Below are 18,722 nucleotides of genomic sequence, written 5' to 3' on the forward strand. Positions count from 1 at the left end.
GAGAAGGGATGAGGGACAAATAACACGTTTGTTTGATAAAGCCTCAAGGAGTCTTACTATTCTATATTTATCCAAATTATACATAATACATATAAGTGTATGCATTTTCATCTACCTATCTTCCATCTATCTATCTATCTATCTATCTATCTATCTATCTATCTATCTATCTATCTATCATCTATCATTTTAGGAAGTTATGCCACTAGTGCTGATAAAGCTCACTCCAAGAATCATAGACTAAGAAAAATTCCAGTACCAGGCACAAGACCTATCCTTTAGAATGGTTGGCCAGAGAAATCCAAGTGACTCCCTCCCCAAACAATATAGACTATAGCTGTTGCTGCCCTCGGTCGCTTCTCAGAGGTCGAAAGCCTTTTTGCTGAACACAACACACACTTAGGACACAAGTCTAATCCGAAGGCCTCTTCTTTGATCTAGCTTACATCAGTATTTCCAATACTGTGCAAGCTGCCCAAGAAGGGAAGCGATCAATAGCCATCCCCAGTTATTTCACCTATGATTCACAACAATGACCAGCATGGCAAGATATCCTTAAAGAGACACTACTGGTACTCATAACCTTGTCTGCAACCAAGAACCATCTAAGGTTACTGAAGGCCCACTGAATAGGAAAGAAACCATTCCTGATACCAGAAACTTAGCCAACGACCCAGGGCTAGTGAGGTCAGGACCTTAGAATAAAACTACTTCCTTCACTTTGCTAGAACAGCAAAATTGTTCCACTCTAAATCTTACCCACAGGTAAGCGTAGCTATCACCTCTCATCATAAAGCTTCTCTTTACAGCAAGTAGAGACCATCACTGAAAACCACGACTAGGCACAATGCAAAGATGAGTATATCATAAGAATCACAGATCCAGTGGGCACATCTATATCACAGCCCTTGTTCCTGCTCAGGGAACATCTCAGAAGGAGTGGAAAGAGTGTGAGAGCCGGAAGACCAAGATGTCTACTTGAAACAGTCTTTCATAGAAATGGCTGCGTGAAGAAGAACTGGAGAGTGGTAGTATCAATAAACATGCTAATGTGAAAGGGGGGAAAATCTCATGGGAACCCACTTCTAGACAAAGAAATATTGACAACTAATGACTGCTGAGATAGGAAGAGTTAGCCTCTCCCAGGGATGAGTCCACTAACTGGTTGTCCATTAAAAAGGATTCAGCCCTGAAACCGTATGCATACAACAAATATGGACTCCCTAGGCTATGTTAATATATTTGTGCATAGTTGTACACACACACACACACACACACACACACACACACACACAGCAATAGTAATCAGGGAGGAAGAGGTTATCAATTTGGGGATAGGAAACAAAGAAGGAGTTCAATGGAGAGTACTTGGGAGGAGTGCAGGGAGAAAAAGTAGGAGACAAGTAATGTCATTATCTTTTAATTAAAATGTATAAGATAATAGTGATGATGATGATGATGATGATGATGATGGTGATGATGGTGATAAGAAAATAAAAGAGTGTGTACTGCTCTTTCAAAGGGCTGGAATTCACTTCCCAGCACTGATATCTAGTGGCTCATAACTTCCTATAAGGGGCAGCTGATACCTCTGGTCTCTGAAGGCACATGCATTTCCATAGCATGTTCATTTGTATGTTTGGAAAACTTACATATATTTTTTTCAGTTACACATTTCTCTTTGGAGAGCAACATTAGAAGCTCTCTTTCTTGAGTTAGCAATGTTGATTTTTTTCCAAACCAACAACTAAGTTGTTATTGCTTATATATGTCCAATATCTTACTCAGTCTACTACTTAGATGAGAGAGTACACCATGATTAATTATAGTTTTTGAATCTAAAGAAAAATAAAGCCATTGTACTGGGGCTATAACTCAGTGGTAGAGCACATTCTTAGTGTGTGCAAAGCCCAGGGGTGTGGGGTGTGTGTGTGTGTGTGTGTGTGTGTGTGTGTGTGTGTGATTTCAATATATATTGAAATCATTAAGTGAGACAGAAATAAGCCACTTTTCTCAACCTAGTCTCACTCTGTACCCAGGCTGACTTTGAACTCATGTCAATCTTTTCTGCTTCAGCCTCTCAAATGCTGGGATTACAGGCATAAAGCATAATGACTGGCTATGATTTATTATTTCTTTTTATTGTTGGGGCATCAAACCCAGGAGCTTGTACAGGCCGTCCTATTTTCAAAGGCTCTCAAATGCTGTTGGAATGCATAATGTCTACTATTTAAGCCAAGGAATGTGCAAGTAACGCAGAGAAAGACCTTACCTAGCCATGTGACCCTGGCAGCTTCCACCCCTGAAGGAGTACAGACTTTCTCAGCTAACAACACTGTCTGTTCACTCTGTTTGGAGAAGTTGGTACAGTTTGTGGTCACTGCAGAATGGGGAATGGGAATTTCGCTGACTTGGACTTTAAGAAATGACTTTCAGTGGAAATGAGTGACTCATATTGAAACTACGACAGACAAGCTTTTCTTCAGATGTTTATTAGGATCTACCAAGGTTGAGATTTCAGGAAAGTCTAGCTGTGCTCTGCCACAAGCACTAGATTTCTTCTTTCTTCTTCTGTATTTCATATCCATTACTGCAACAAACTGCTTTTGACAAGTTAGGGATGATCTTGTGATTGAGGCAAGAAAAATGCACCCTAAAGAATAAAATTCATTAATTGAGTTTAACACTTTGATTTTGGGGGTAGGGTTTAAAATATCTTCATATATTTCCCTCAAATATAGCAATGTATTATCTTATGGTACTGCTTATGCAAACTTTATCGTAAATATAGTTGCAGCAATATTAGTTCACACAAATGCCGCCCTTGGTCTCTCTTGTTGCTTTCTAGTGTCTCATAGTTGAATCATAATTCGTTCAAATTATGTTTTCTTGTTCATTGTAGCATTTAGGAGAAATGAATACAGTTTAAAATTATAACACAAGGGGCTAAAAAAGGCAAGGGAAAGAGCAGAAAAAACATCCACAAAACAATAAAGTCTTGGTAAAATCACATTAGCAAGGGCTTGGCCATGGAGACTGTCTCAGATGCCAGATGTCAGTATATATTTCAAGAACAAGGCTGTATAAACTCTCTTTCTCTTGGTTTATTTATGAAATTTCATGAGCCAATTTCTAGAGCCAGCTTGTTTCTTGGGGAAGGATTTTCTGTCTGCTCTGCTGTCCCCAGGCACTAGCTGACCCCAGGTGAACTCTTATTTTCCATCTGATCTTTTAGGTCTGTATCACTGTAGCTCAGAGCAGGGGACACAGTGGGTGTCAGAGAGATATCAGGTACTTACCCCAGGCTTGTTGGAGTAGACTTGCTTCCACCAAAAGATAGAACTGTATACAGCTAGCAAAACTTCCAGCACGATGAAGAGGAGCATGATCCCCAGAGTACTCTGCAAAGCAGCACAACTGAGTGGGACCCCACACAAAGCCTCTGGGTCCGCTGAGCAGGGGTCAGGGTGGGGTGGGGGCAGGGTAGTGGTGGGCAATGGAGAACAGAAGCAGAGGCAAAGGCTCAGTCTTTTTCTCTGCTTTCTCTTTTAGTGATCACACAGAGATAAGAAGTAGGAGTGATTGGCCACATATCTTTGCTTGTTTTCACAGTTTCCTGTTTGTCCTTGGTTCATCCTGTTTTTTAGGTGTGGATTCGAATTCAGTTACTCTATAAGGTCTTCTGTGTGCTCCTTCAGCATGCTGTTTCATGTTCAGATAATAATTTGTTTCATAGTCTCTCCTACTCATTTCTATTAGAACTTGTGTTCATCCTGTGTAACTTCAGCCTCTGTGCCAGTCATATTTTTCAAATTTGATACGATTTGATGAGGTGTTTCTTCAGATGCATTAAATCTGCTTTTCATCTATCTCAGTTTTTAATTTCAAAGATATTTTTTTCTACTTATAGTTCCTGTTTATCAAGTCCCCCTGTCCCTTTGATCTTACTGCCCTGTTGCCAAGTTTTGGCTTTGTCTTAGTCAGGGTCTCTATTACTGTTATAAAACACCACGACCAAAAGCAACTTGAAGAGGAAAGGTGTCTTTTAGCGCATTCTTCTAGGTAACAGATCATCACTGAGGGAAGTCTAGGCAGGAACTCAAGGACAGAACCTAGAGGAAGGAACGGAAGTATACGCCGTGGAGGAACATTGCTTACTGGTTTGCTTGGCCTGCTTTCTCATAAGTACCCAAGACTGCCAGTCACTGTGAGCTGGACCCTCCCACAGTAGTCATCAATCAAACAAATGAACCACAGGCTCTCCGACAGGGCAATTCGATGGGTCCCTTTTCTCAATTGAGGTTTCCTTTTCCCAGATGACCAGCTTGTGTCAAGTTGACATAAAACTAATCAGAACTAGGTTTTGATTATGTTAATTAATTAATTTACCTTTCTAAGAATATACTTTCATTATGGGCTTGTTCAAAAGACTACATGATTTCTAGTTCTTAGAACCTGTTACTGCTGCTTTCAAGACCGAGTTCACATTTATTCATATTTTCATCACGATATAGTTTAAATACAAATGTGGCAGTGGCGGTGCTAGTATATTTCTTTAACATGTGGGAATCTCATGAGTGGAATTGATTGATATGTCCCTAGACAATTGTTTTAAGTTTAATTTTTGTAAGAACCTTAGGAATTTCAGATACAGAGATACAGAAGCAGTTTTAAAATCCCTTTATTAGAAGAACTCCTAGTGTCTATGGAACTCTGAGTTTAGCTGTGTTATCTGCATGGGGCGGAGTGAGCTAATTTCCTTGTCCGATTGTCACAAGGGGAATGAATTTCTAACCTCTGTTACTAATATATTGGCAGGGTTCTTCCTGTGTTCCTATTATCCTAACAACCCTCAACTCTTACCCTGGGCATCCTAGTCTCTAACACCTATTTCCGTGCAGACTCTCCTAATTTTCTGGTTTGATGATTTGTCTTTAGAATCCTTGTTAGCTTCTGTAAGCTAAACCATTTTTATGTCTTCCTTCCTCCAGCTCCTTTTTATTTCTTTCAGTTTTACACACACACACACACACACACACACACACACACACACACACACACACACACACACACAGAGTTTTGTGTTTGTTCAGGTTAATGCTGAATTTATTAAAAATTAGCATTCTCTTGAGGTTGGCTTACTCTGCCATGCTACAACTTTTCTGATGCTAAGGATGTTCTTTTGGGTTCTACTTACATGAGAATAGAAGACTATTCGATATACTGAAGTTACTCTTAGTTAAAACAGTCCCTCAAAGGGTGCTTTTCACATATTAATCTACCCTCTCTATCTTGCAGTGTGATCTCCTGGGCTTTGTCACGCTCACTTCCAACCAGATCAGTCTCTGTTCTCTTTCACTTTCTCAAGCTCCCAGATCAACATGTCTGATCTACTCATGTGGCTTGACTCATAATAGGATGTGAGTCCAAAAACTTCCACACATTCTTCAAAACTCCCAAGTCAGATGGACACAAGGGAATGAAAGGTATCACCAATTTGACTACTCACTGCTCCAGTAGGAGAAATCATGAAAGGATGATCTTTCTCCTTAAATAACTTTGGGTTTAAACACAATAATCCTGCATTTAGAAAATGGACTAAGTCAGGCTTGTCACTATCACTAGGTGGTAGCTGTCAAATTTGTGAAAGGTGCTAAGGAACTTCTGCCCCAAAACACTGATGTTTCACAGGAGTCATATCTACTGGGTAGCTTTCTCCAGCCCCACTTCCTTCTTTGCCAGCCCTAGGCAATGTGCACTTAAGGAAATTAAGCACTTTGTCTCTACTCCAAGTCTAAGAGTACCTGTGACTAGAAGGCAAGCTCTCTAATGGGTGGAACTTTTCAGCTTCAGGCAAGGACTCAAAAGACATGTGTTCCACTATGTTCATCGCAGCCTTATTTATAATAGCCAGAAGCTGGAAAGAACCCAGATGCCCTTCAACAGAGGAATGGATACAGAAAATGTGGTACATCTACACAATGGAATATTACTCAGCTATCAAAAACAATGACTTTATGAAATTCATAGGCAAATGGTTGGAACTGGAAAATAACATCCTGAGTGAGGTAGCCCAATCACAGAATAACACACATGGTATGCACTCATTGATAAGTGGCTATTAGCCCAAATGCTTGAATTACCCTAGATGCCTAGAACAAATGAAACTCAAGACGGATGATCAAAATGTGAATGCTTCACTCCTTCTTTAAAAGGGGAACAAGAATACCCTTGGCAGGGAAGAGACAGGCAAAGATTAAAACAGAGACTGAAGGAACACCCATTCAGAGCCTGCCCCACATGTGGCCCATACATATACCGCCACCAATATAGACAAGATGGATGAAGCAGACCGACAGGAGCCGGATGTAGATTGCTCCTGAGAGACACAGCCAGAATACAGCAAATACAGTGGCGAATGCCAGCAGCAAACCACTGAACTGAGAATAGGACCCCCGTTGAAGGAATCAGAGAAAGAACTGGAAGAGCTGGAAGGGGCTCGAGACCCCAAAAGTACAACAATGCCAAGCAACCAGAGCTTCCAGGGACTAAGCCACTACCTAAAGACTATACATGGACTGACCCTGGACTCTGACCTCATAGGTATCAATGAATATCCTAGTAAGAGCACCAGTGGAAGGGGAAGCCCTGGGTCCTGCTAAGACTGAACCCCCAGTGAACTAGATTGTTGGGGGGAGGGCGGCAATGGGGGGAGGATGGGGAGGGGAACACCCATAAAGAAGGGGAGGGGGTAGGGGGATGTTTGCCTGGAAACCGGGAAAGGGAATAACACTTGAAATGTATATAAGGAATACTCAAGTTAATTAAAAAAAAAAAAGAATGCATTTAGGAGTCAACCCAAGCCATACACTGGTGATGGACACCTAGTATCCATTACACGATCAAAAAAAAAAAAAAGAGAGAGCTTCCTATTTCCCAACAGAAACAACAAAGAACAGCATCCCCTGCTGTGATTTAAGATTTTTAAGACTAGCTATTGTGTTTTCTTCATCTCTTCATTGTTTTCCCTTTCTGCAGTGGTTCATGCACCTCCCCCTCCCCCCACACCGAATCTGCTGCCTTTCTGTCATATTTGTTTATTGTTTTTCTTCCTGTCTGCCCTAGACAGTCAGACCAGAGTGACCAGAGAAAAAGCAGAAACTATCCAAGTGGAGGAAGACAATGGGGTTTTACATGGGAAGATGTTTAGTCTGGAACTACTTACTATAGCACTGACATAAGCCAGGCGACAGTTCTTGTCTTCATTCTTCCAATCATGGGATTCCAAATAAGACAATAAGGGCAGGAATTTCTTTTCTGAGTTACAGTGTGGAAAGGCAGTCCCCAGGACTATCAGGCAATAGGTGACGAAGAAGAGACCGACCATAGCAACAACAGAGCTTGCTACACTGGAGGCCAGGCTGCTCAGTGCCTAGAAGAGAGATTCTGTGTTGGGTTCCCATCACAGGTTTGGTACAGGGTTCTCTGTTCCCTCTGTCCACTATACTGCCATGGCTCTTCCTTGAATTTGTTTCTAATATAGCCTGGGACCTCCTTTCAGGCAGACTATGACTAATTTGCCTTTGTATCACAGTTTGTCACATGAGATAGTTGGGAAATGTGTGGTGACCTGCACAATATGAACAGCTCCCCACAGTCTAGCTTCCTAACACTCCATAACACTGAACACTGATCCAGAATCCTCAGCCTGTTGCCAATCTCCCCCACTGACTCCCTCAGTATTCTTAGGATGTTCTTCTTTTGAAGACCTCTTAGAATATAGCCTAGCATGCTCTGGAGAGCCTAGACTAAACTTTGACCTCACATAAAGAAGCAGCTTTAGTGGAAACACACTGTAGAGAATGGATACCTTCAAGGGTGGTCAGGCCTAAGGGGAAATGGCCTGCACTTTCATTTAACAATTGATGAACTTTCTTTTTCACTCTGGGAAAGGGCAAGAAGTACTGGCGTCTGGGCTTAGTCTCAGTAGTTTTTGCCATGCCCAGTCCCAAATAATAGAATGAATGGACCGTAGTCTTGAAAACACAGGAAGAAGCAGCTGGAACGGTTGCTCCTGTAGGTAGCAGCCTTTCCTACTTCCTGTCACATGCCCACCAACATGGAGCCACATCCTGAGTCCAGAAGACACAGGGTCTGGCGAGCTATGTCTGGGAGCACACAGGTGGCTTAGGAATTGACTGACACTTGCTCCTGATAACCGAAGCTGCCGTACAAACCCAGGAGTTGTACAAGGTGGTTGAAGAATTCTCAGCATTTGGATTGGGTCATAGTTATGGGCTTGGCATCAGGAAATGTGGACTCTTATCTCAGCTGTTACTAAGCTGTGTGTTTGACCAGGCAAGCTCTTTCCTGCTCTGTGTTTCCAGTTTTCCTCTCATCACATGTGGAAAATGAACACGCTCACTTCAGAAGTGACTTCCAAAGTGTGCCAATGGGCCAGATCAATATGCTTCCTAACCTGTTCTGAACTTCATTTTCCTAAACACTACAACGGAAGATGGAAACTAGAAGAATTAACTATGGGTTTTAACTATCCCAACCAACTGGAGGTTGATGGTCTTCATACTTACAAAGGCTTTGGTTGAGATTTTCTCAGAGATGATGGAGAGAATTCCAGCCATGGCAAACTGTTCAGGAGAGAGAAAGAGAGATAAAAGAGAGCTGTCCTAAGCTGCTTTTAAATCACTCAAAAAAGTGATGGGAAACTTTTAGAGATACAACCCTGACAGAATGACATGCTTGTACTGCTAGGAATGCTTCATATCTGCTTGGGATGCTTACACAGACTTTGAGAATAAGCTTCTGCTCAGGGAGGTTCATGTTATTGGAAAGCAGCAGTCGTTGCAGACCAAATGCAACAGATGCCTGGCAACTGCTACTAAATTATGAAATTGAAAGAGGATGTTGAGTCGTATCTATGACTTGAGACTTGAAACAATATAAAGAAGCGCCAAGGAAAGAGCCTCCCATGTGGCAAGAGACAGACAAATATGGAATTGAAGCTATAGATATAGGCAACTTGAGTATTACCTAGAGTTTAGGAAATCAGGAGGAAAAGTTCTAACAAGGAATCTTTATTATAAGCCCTGAGAAGCAGTTTGATCCCAGTGAGTCTAGAGGCCAGCAAGAAGAGAGATGGCAATTTGGGACAGCTAAACCACTGATTATGCCTGTGTCTTGAGTGTTGAGGAATACCAATTAGAGCCAAGAAAGAACTAGCAGAAGCATTAGTAAGAAATGTGGAGACTGCCACCACCAGTGAGACAGTAAAGTCAAGGACAAAATGTACTTTGGGGACAAGAGCAGAGCTTTGTGCATATTGTGCAGTTGTGCCCATGCAGGGACGATGGTCACTAAAACCCCTTTGCATAATCATCTTCTCAGAATGTGCCTCTTTTCCTCATTTATTTCAAGATTCTTTATTCGAGAGAATTGCTCATTAGTAGGATTGGGCCTAGAAACTCTGAAAATAAGATCCAGTAGGGGTAGGGTCCATGAGCCATTATATGACAAGAAGCCCAAGAGCTCTACAGATGATCAGGGCTACCTATAAGCAGAAGAATGCTTCTGTTTCCCAGGCGTCTTGCCATTACTGAGATAAGTGTCTGCAGAGCTGTGGCATCTGCCAGGGGTCCAAGCATACTGTATAATGAGCCTTCTCACTCTCACCCGACAAGTGATTGCTCTGAAATGGCTAGAATCCAATGGTATCTTCAAAACCTCAAAGAGGGTTATGAAAAATCATCCTCTGGTCTAAGAGGATGTGGCATCAGCTAAGAAAAGTGCTCATGTGCCCAGTGTGTTGTCTTCTCCTTCTGCCTTCTGTCCTAATTAGACAACCCCACCCCAAAGTGCTAACTTTCGAATGGGAGATACAGGACATGGGCAGTGACAGGAATGTTGAGTTGGCTTCCTTCTGCCTCGTTCTTCTTGAAGATGAAGTCATTCCATGATTGAGTGCCTGGCAGGTATTTAGAAAGCATACTTTTTTTTTTTGAGACCACATTTTACTTACACAGAAGGATCCAGTAAACAGGTATCCAGACATCAAAGTGGTGGAAACTTCTGGGTTGGAGTAGGAAGCTGACACCAAAATTCCCCCAAAGCTTACAATCATCAGGGCACATATTAGCTGGATAGTCTGTAACACACAAGGCAGGGACTTCTAGATCATGATTAAAGTAGATGCAAAGGATTATTTGTGACTTACAATGGAGTTTAAAATACATTATTAATTTCTATATTAAAGGAAAATCCTACAAGGAACAAATAAGCCTATTCTAAGAGAAAAATTCAAAATTTACCTCTTTTATTTTGTGGAAGGCTCATTAAACTCAGGAAGAGATTATGTGAACATTTAATTCTGAAAAATCTGCCTCACAAAACATTTCTTTTTGGAAAAGTCATTGGGAAAAGTTGTCTGGACTAGAGCCCAGTTGGATTAGTATAGAGAAGGAACCTCCAATGGGGGTCTCAGTGCAGGCCTCGGCTTTCAACAAAAGCTGTTGAGCATCACATTGCTGGTGCTGTCACTCATCCTTTTTGTCGTTTGATTTTAAGAATCATTGTGATTTTTATGATGGCGGTTATGAGTGATTCACATTTGTTTAAGGGTCTCTGCATTCTAAGCAGTATTCATCACATCTTTGTTACTGATGAGGAACATGAGGGAGATGAGTTGTTCAAACTTGCACAAATGTCAAAACTGGAATGTTGTCTGACCTCTCCTGTTTGAATGAGAATTCATAGTTTAATCCATCACTGAATCTATATTGTAATTAACACATGGACATAATTACCCAAAATTAAGATAAGTCACCTCTTACCCCAATTACTCATTGAGTACCCATGTACCAAGAGGCAGGCAACAAATGAAAGTCACTCTGGTAGATTCTTATATCTTACACGTAACCTTGTAAAGTTAAGTTCCATGGCAACTGTGACAAAGTATTATTAGAACATGTAATCAAGGATGGGGACCATCAAGGACAGAGATTTGTGTTTAAATTGATGGGAGATGCTGGACCACAATAGAAGATTCAGAAGAGAACTCATATGAATATGACCATCTAATATTTACCAAAGTGTCCTCAAAAATGGTGCTGGGGAAACCAGAAATCCACATGTCAAAGAATGAAACTAGATCCTCATCTTATCTGCATAAAACTAATTCAAAATAGATCAAATTTGTTAAGGTATGGTATAAGGTTTGGGAACTTGTAGAGCCAAACACCAGGAAAACACTTCAAGGCACAAGAATTTCATGAAAAGAAGCCCAATAATTCAGATAACAATGGGAAAAATTGACAACATTGCATGGGATGAAAAATCTCTAACAGTGGAAACAAACATGAGAGTGAAATGACAGTCTGAAAATTAGAAGAAAGCTGTTGGTGCCTATATATTCTATGGGGAGCCTCAAAGCTTAAACACTAAGAAAACCCAATCAACAAATAAGTAGGCTAGTGAATGGAATAAACAGTTTTCAAAAGAAGAAATACATATAACCAACAAATGTTAAAAAAAAACGCATTCAACATTCTAATGTCTAATTAGGAATGTAAATAAAAACTGATTTCAGATTCCTTTTCATCCCAGTCAGACTGGGTATTATCCAGAAAACAAATGATAACAGATCTGATGAAGTTTTGAGAAAAGAGGAACTGTAAAATGGGAATGTAAACCAGTGTGACCACTGTTGAAATCAACACCGCGATTCCTCACAAAACCAAAACTCATATGCCTCAAATTCTTGGGTATTTCCCGAAGGAAACCAAAGTCAGCACACTGCAGAGAGGCCTGAACATCTAAGCTGATTGCTAAACAGTAGCCAAGGCATGAACCATTTTGATGTCTATCGGCTAATATGAAGAAAAAGAAAATGTGGTTTTTACAGACAATGATAATATATTAAATAATGAAGGAGAAGAAGAAGGAGAAGGAGAAGGAGAAAGAGAAGAAGAAGAAGAAGAAGAAGAAGAAGAAGAAGAAGAAGAAGAAGAAGAAGAAGAAGAAGAAGAAAAGAAGAAGAAGAAAAGAAGAAGAAGAGGAGGAAGAAGAAGAAGAAAAGAAGAAGAAGAAGAGAAGAAGAGAAGAAGGAGGAGGAGGGGGAGTAGGAGGAGGAGGAGGAGGAGGAGGAGGAGGAGAAGAAGAAGAAGAAGAAGAAGAAGAAGAAGAAGAAGAAGAAGAAGAAGAAGAAGAAGAAGAAGAAGTGGTGCCATTTATAGTGAAATGGGTGGAACTAAGGAACACCATACTAAGAAATCTAAGACAGGTTCAGAAAAATAAATACTTTGTTTCCTCTAATACATAAAATGCACATTTAAATATATATATGTATATACACACAGAGAGACTCACACACACACACACACACACACACACACACACACACACACACTAAAAAGGCAGAAGGAGAATATTTGAAAGAGAAAGAAAACCAGCAAAAGGTGGGAAAGAATAAGGAATATAATCAGTAGCAAACATGATTTTATATATATAATTATATATGTATAATTTATCCTATCTATCTATCTATCTATCTATCTATCTATCTATCTATCTATCTATCAATCATCTATCTATCTATTGGAAGTAGTGTTAGTGATATAAGGGCCAAGATCTTGGTATGAAGATAGTGAAATATTCAGCTAGTAGCATGACATGAGTTTGTGAGGTGGGAGAGTTCAGGGGTGAGAAGAAAGCTAAAAGATTGATCTCCGAGTCCCAAGAAACAAAGACAATGCTAATATCATTTCAATGATCTAATGTGAAAATTGCTGAAGGAGTGTTTTCAGGAAACAATGTGCTGCAGACTAAACAAAGAAAAGGGATAAAGAATCCAATAGTTAAGATTTAAGATATAGTAATGAATTATGCTGGTCTAGCAAAGTGGCTGTCGTAAACTATTTCTAAGTTTTTTAACTTCACTAGCTCCAGGAGGCTGGCTTGATTTCTAGTACCAAGCATGATTGCCCTACTGCTGTGTAGGCCTTAAGTGCAGAGAGACAGTTGTTGGTTGCCACTGACATGAGAGTGCTACTTATTTCACCAGTATGCATGGCTTGCTTTGCTGGTAAGTGTTATGGTTTATAGGTGTTGCAGTTGTGTAGAACTGTTTAACCATTTCCTTTCCTTGGCATAGAATTTTTGGAACCATGGAAGCTACAGCAAAGAAAGACATTTTCATATCCAGCTTGAATCATCTGAGTGTGCAGTGTCTCCAGCTGTAAGAACACTCCCCCAAACCCCCAGAAGCAACCAAGAGGCTACATTAATTATCTATATTGGAGATACTTAGGCTACCCTGCCCAATAGAAGTTTTAATTCTATTTCAATTAAACATATTTTAAGAGGCTAGAATGATGTTAATGGACCCTAAATCACAGAAGAAACATTTAGGAAGGTGTCAGTAACCATCTAGGAAAGACTATGGCATGCAAATGAGTGCTCTGGAGATGGCCCGCCATTTTGCATGGCCTGGGATGGGTGAGCTCTGAGATACAGTGTCCTTAGAAACTTTGTCCCAGGATTGCTTCTTGTTGCTGATATGCCCTTCCTGTCAAATTAGCCTAATGATTCCTGAGCATCAGTCTACCCTATTTAAGCAAATTTCCTGCAGATCAATATGAAGATGTACTTTCATGTAGTAATGTTGTATAGATGAACTGATGGTTTCACAATCTCTGACGATTTTATAGAACTCTTAAATTGATACAAGTAATCTCAAGGCCTCTATAGAATAAAGATACAAATACAGCTTTGTAAACCTTCGCGTGTCAAGGCTAATTGCACTAGGATAAGAAAGCAGGCTTGAATTAATATTTGATCAAAAAAGAACATTCATTGTAGGTTAGGTCTAAGGATGAAGCTAAAGGTGTGTAGTATGATAAAGCAAGGTCATGTGAAACTGTTGCTTTGAACTTATAATGAGCTTATAGAATGAAACACTGCTTTGAACTTAGTATCAACATCCTTCTCTAACTCTCCTTTTGTGTAACATTTTATCTATGAGGTAATTTTATAAAGAACTTTTGTCTTAGAAGATATTAGAGGGCCAGAGAGAAATAATGAAGTGTGGCATCTGGAGTTCTGCCCACCCAGCTCCATCCACCAAATGCATGCATGCATATATATGCATATATATTTGTATATATAGATATTTATATATATGCATTTATATTTATCTGTCTATCTGTATGTACATATGTAGGTATATGTGTATGTATGTAAGTACGTATGAACACTTGTGAAATTGTTGAGACAGGTGGCTGGGCTCAGCCAAAGGGTGTGTCTCTGTGTATCTCTGTGTGTCTATGTGTGTGCTTGAATTCTCCCTTTCTTTCTCTTTTCTCTCTGGGTCACAAACAGTTAATTAACTCCTAGCCTCTTACCTGGCCAGGGAGCCCTTGAGCCATAGAGAATACAGCCCTATTAACTGAGTTTGCTTCTCAAGGTCCTGCTGCTACCAGCAGAAGTTAATTTCCAGAAACCAGCAGCTTTTAGTCACAGAATAGCAAGAGAGGTAGGTTTAAATTGCCGGGAGACCATTAGCTTCTGGCCACCAGAATAGTAAGAGAGAGTTACAAGGCCAGAGGTCATCAGGCTTTGTTTGGCCTTTGTCTGACTCTGTGTCCCATCTCAGTACCTGTGGTGCAGGGAAGGTTCCCAGCAGCAAAGTTTCTGAAGGTGCAGGAGTAGGGATTCAGTCTCAGCAGGAAGTATCCAGAACCCTATGATAAGTAGGATCCTGCCTATGAGGGACAATGATGTTGATACTTAGATATTGTACAGCTGCTCATGTGGACACAGAGAAATGTGTGGATGAAAGCACTTTAGATGGTGTCATCTCAAAGTGCTTGAAAAAGAAAACTCCAAATCAAAAGACCTAACTTAAACAGACTAAAAATTATCATATGGTCAAGTCAGAAATCTCTACTAAAGACAATGATCAGAAACTAATTTCTTAATTATGCAGTGTTCTGGTGGAAAAGCACAAGTGGCTTTAGTTATTTTAAATGAAAGCCCAAGGAGGGAATAGTTTCCCATTCCATTTCATATTCTGGCTTGTTTGTGGAACTGGCTCAAACAAGTCCAGGATGCTTCCGGACCCATTATAGCTTTGTAGTTGGACACAGTCTTAATATGTCTCTCCAGCATTCTCCTTCTAATGAGATGGACTTACCCCAAGAACTGTGGCTTCACTAGGTACACCAATCAGCAGGTCCTCTCCATTTTCATATGTGTGTCCAGCTTTCTCTCTTTTGTGGACAATGACATCCTTTGGAAAGCAGTCCCAGGCAGTGCTCTTGGTGCCAAGCCGTAGAAGCATGATGCCAAGGATGCTAGAAGAGGCACTGGACTCAGTCCCCAGGGTTTGACTCACCGACACTCACAGGCACGAGAGTCTGCAGGGAGCAAAGAAAAATGAGTTTTCTTTAGATAAGAATTGAGTACACTCAGGGTGGGATGGCATGGTCTGGCTAGTTGTTCTACAAACAAAACTGATGTAGCTTTCAGGGGAGAATAGGATAGACTGCTTGCTGCACTCTATCCATGATGATCAAGAACCATTCTGTCAGGGAAGTTTGCAAACATTTTCAGGAACTCCAAAGTTAGGAGGTGAGTAATCCAAACAGAATTCGCCTGCAGCATTGTCTTCATCTCACTGCCTGTCCCCCAAAGCCTTTACTTTCAGCTCCCTCTCTCTTCCTCTTGCACCTCTGCTTCCCCTATCGTTCAATCATTTATCACATCTCTCAGGACATCACACCGAAGCTGCCTTTATGTTGTCCAGTCCTCCTCTCTTCATTTTCTTGCCATTAAATTATTGAGTAAGTGCTTTCCAGTTTATAAAAAGCATGTGTCTAATCCAGAATGTGCCCTTTGCTTCTACCAGCTTAGTAACTATCAACATAAACACTTAAGTCACATTGTATTTCATGCACTAGAATATCAAAGATCTTAATCCTTCAAAGGGTCTTACATCTTAGATGTTACTAAGTCCATTTCATATATTAGCAATCCAGGACTAATACATTCATTTCATTAAATGAACATTTCAAAAAGAACTTACCTGCTGCATCTCATGTGTTTAATACACTGTAGCAAATATAATTATTGTTAGTCTATGATTGCAGAACTCAAAAGTGTGTGCGCAATGTCTTCTGGGCTTAAGGTCTTGCAATATTTCCCTCTATGTGACACTAATTCTCCTCGTTTGCCTTTTCTTTCTTCCTAATAATATTAATAACTCTACTCAAGAAACAAACAGTGCTCCACCAGGTCAGTAGTACTAAAATGAAACCCATATTCTTGTTACTACTGGGGAAGATGGAGATGGCTCTGCAATGGAAACCAAATGATGTTTGCATCTGAGGCATTAGTTGTCACTCATGAGTTCAAAGTCTGCCCCTAGGAATGGCTGTGATCCTGGGGAAGTGTGGTAAAGTTGTCTCTTTCCAGAAATGTTCCCATATCAGGAAGCCTGGATTTCTACCTGATCTTTGTTGCTAAGTATATAGACACAATCTCCTTCAGGTACTCCTTTCTTAGATTTTCCAGGTCTCATAACCAAGAAGTATATTGCATGCTTTATTCTGAGCTCTGTGTTAGGAACTGATGCCAATCTGATGTTTTCTAGTCTGTTAACATTATGTGCATGTATTTGCTGTTTTTGTTTTTAAGTTGACCATTTGTTAAAAAAACAAATAACAACAATGTTAACTAAAAGGGAATACAGTTTGCATGAATCAAAATGTTCCTGACTCCCCAACAATCAACATAAAGTCATCAGTTTCAGTTTCCTTTATGTTCTTTTTCTCCTTTCTTCACTATTCTCTCCACACTTTACAAATGGTCATTCCAGCCATTTAGAATCCCTATTAATCTTGGGCTAATTAATATAACAGCCTTAAGTATAAAAGGCAAATGACTATATTCTGACATATGCCATGAACATTGTTAAACCTCAAAAAAAAAAACCCTATATGAAGTCAAAGAAGTCAGATGCTGTGTGATTGTATTTATGAGGTACCCAGACTACTCAGTTTTGTAGAGAAGTAAAATGGTGGCTTCCAAGGGCCGGGGGAGAGATGAAGAGTAGTTGTTTAGTGGATGGTCATGAGGGTGTCATGCAAATCACAAACTTCCAGTAGCTAGAATGCTACAATTATCTAATTAGATTTTTAACTGTAATTAAAATTCAAATGATAAATTCAAATGATTGTATTTTATTAAACTGGATGCATATTCATGGTCATTTTGGTTCCTTCTATTTTTTTTATCACCATGAACAATGTTGTAAGAAATACCTGTGCACTTTAGAACACATAGAACTTATGCTTATTTTATAAATTCAATTATCTATTTACAATAGCATGTAGAGGTGTATTTACAGAATTTAAGCTATTTTTTTTCGGAGCTGGGGACCGAACCCAGGGCCTTGTGCTTGCTAGGCAAGCGTTCTACCACTGAGCTAAACCCCCAACCCCTAAGCTATTTTTAATTTGGATACATATGGCTATTTTGGGAGGAACTCTACATGATGAAGTTTCTTACATTTTATAGTATGTCTGGAAACTGACACCATCGCCTCCCAATCCAACTATGATTTGTCCTTCAGCATTCATTATTTATATCCACATGAAGTGGGAATGGCCCTCAGCTCTCAAAAAGGTTTCAAAATCTCTACTATTCAGGCAAACACCTTTGGACACAATGCTTTTCTGTGTTGCAATATTAGATTTGAGCCATACTTTCCAAATTCAACATATTCTCATACCCCAGTCTTCCTTGAGAACATGTTTTATAAGACTGAGTGGCAGCAGTGGGGAAATAAAGGGAACTATAGAAGGTCATCACTTCAAATATCAACTGATCCCAAGGGTGCTTTCCTTTTTGACACATAGGTAAACTGAGGCTCCAGATTGACCTGTGGTTCACCAACTTATGCCAGGGGTCAACAGGAAAGACAGGATGAGAATCCACTTCCCAGGCAGGCTGTCTATTTAGAGCACAGCCTCTCCCAGTGGCTTACCTGTCCTCACAGCCCTGTGGTGTATGTTGTAGCTCCTGCGCCTGCTCACTCTGCTCCTGGGAGAACTCAGGCTCAACCTTTCACCAGCTGTTCCCTCCAGAAGTTTCACTCTCTGCTTTTGACACTCAGGCATTTTGTGTGCTTCCCCTGGAAGTATTCATGATTACACAGGATGTGAATTTGCAGTCATTACAAGTAGCTGGAAAATGAAAGGCTGCTCTGCTTCCTCTTTCTGAAGTTTGGGGTTTGGAAAAAATAACACAAAATAATATCATCTCACGAAACAGATGTGGTCAAGAAGGGAATGATTCCTTGCATTTCTATTCAGTTGCATTAAGTCTGTCCCCTTATCCTCTGAATGAAAGATATTAGTAATTCACCACCTGGCTGCTACAGAATTAATGAGAAAGGAAGTAAAGAGTTTATGAAGATTAGAAGTATTGGTTGTGAGTGATCTTATTGACATAGAGACAATTTCTAGCTGGTTGGAAACCACTTTTAAAAAGTAAAACGCAATAGCTGCTCACAAGGGAAACATTTGTTTCTTCAATGGAGTCTCAGTGAATATACAAACCACAGGTAAGGGAGTGGAGAGCCAACACAAAGTGAACTCAATGGTGTTTTTGGAGATGTTTTATCTCATGATGCATTGTTTGGTCACTGT

At 40.2% G+C, this 18,722-nt stretch overlaps 1 protein-coding gene and 1 long non-coding RNA gene across 3 annotated transcripts in view; one reads left to right on the top strand and one right to left on the bottom strand.

The window, feature by feature from the left end:
- LOC120093141 (uncharacterized) overlaps positions 1 to 18,722 on the top strand; it is an 87,630-nt gene that overhangs the window by 58,360 nt on the left and 10,548 nt on the right. The gene's annotated exons all lie outside the window — the stretch shown is intronic.
- On the bottom strand, positions 2,477 to 18,147 carry Ms4a7 (membrane spanning 4-domains A7). Its single transcript, NM_001410291.1, is given in 7 exon segments — positions 2,477 to 2,653; positions 3,300 to 3,401; positions 7,226 to 7,432; positions 8,592 to 8,648; positions 10,037 to 10,162; positions 15,206 to 15,428; positions 18,059 to 18,147. Coding segments are annotated over 6 exon segments (678 nt in total). The 5' UTR covers positions 15,353 to 15,428; positions 18,059 to 18,147; the 3' UTR covers positions 2,477 to 2,614.

The sequence above is a fragment of the Rattus norvegicus genome, chromosome 1 (genome assembly GCF_021556685.1).
Source record: "Rattus norvegicus strain SHRSP/BbbUtx chromosome 1, alternate assembly SHRSP_T2T, whole genome shotgun sequence".
NCBI classification, from domain to species: domain Eukaryota; kingdom Metazoa; phylum Chordata; class Mammalia; order Rodentia; family Muridae; genus Rattus; species Rattus norvegicus.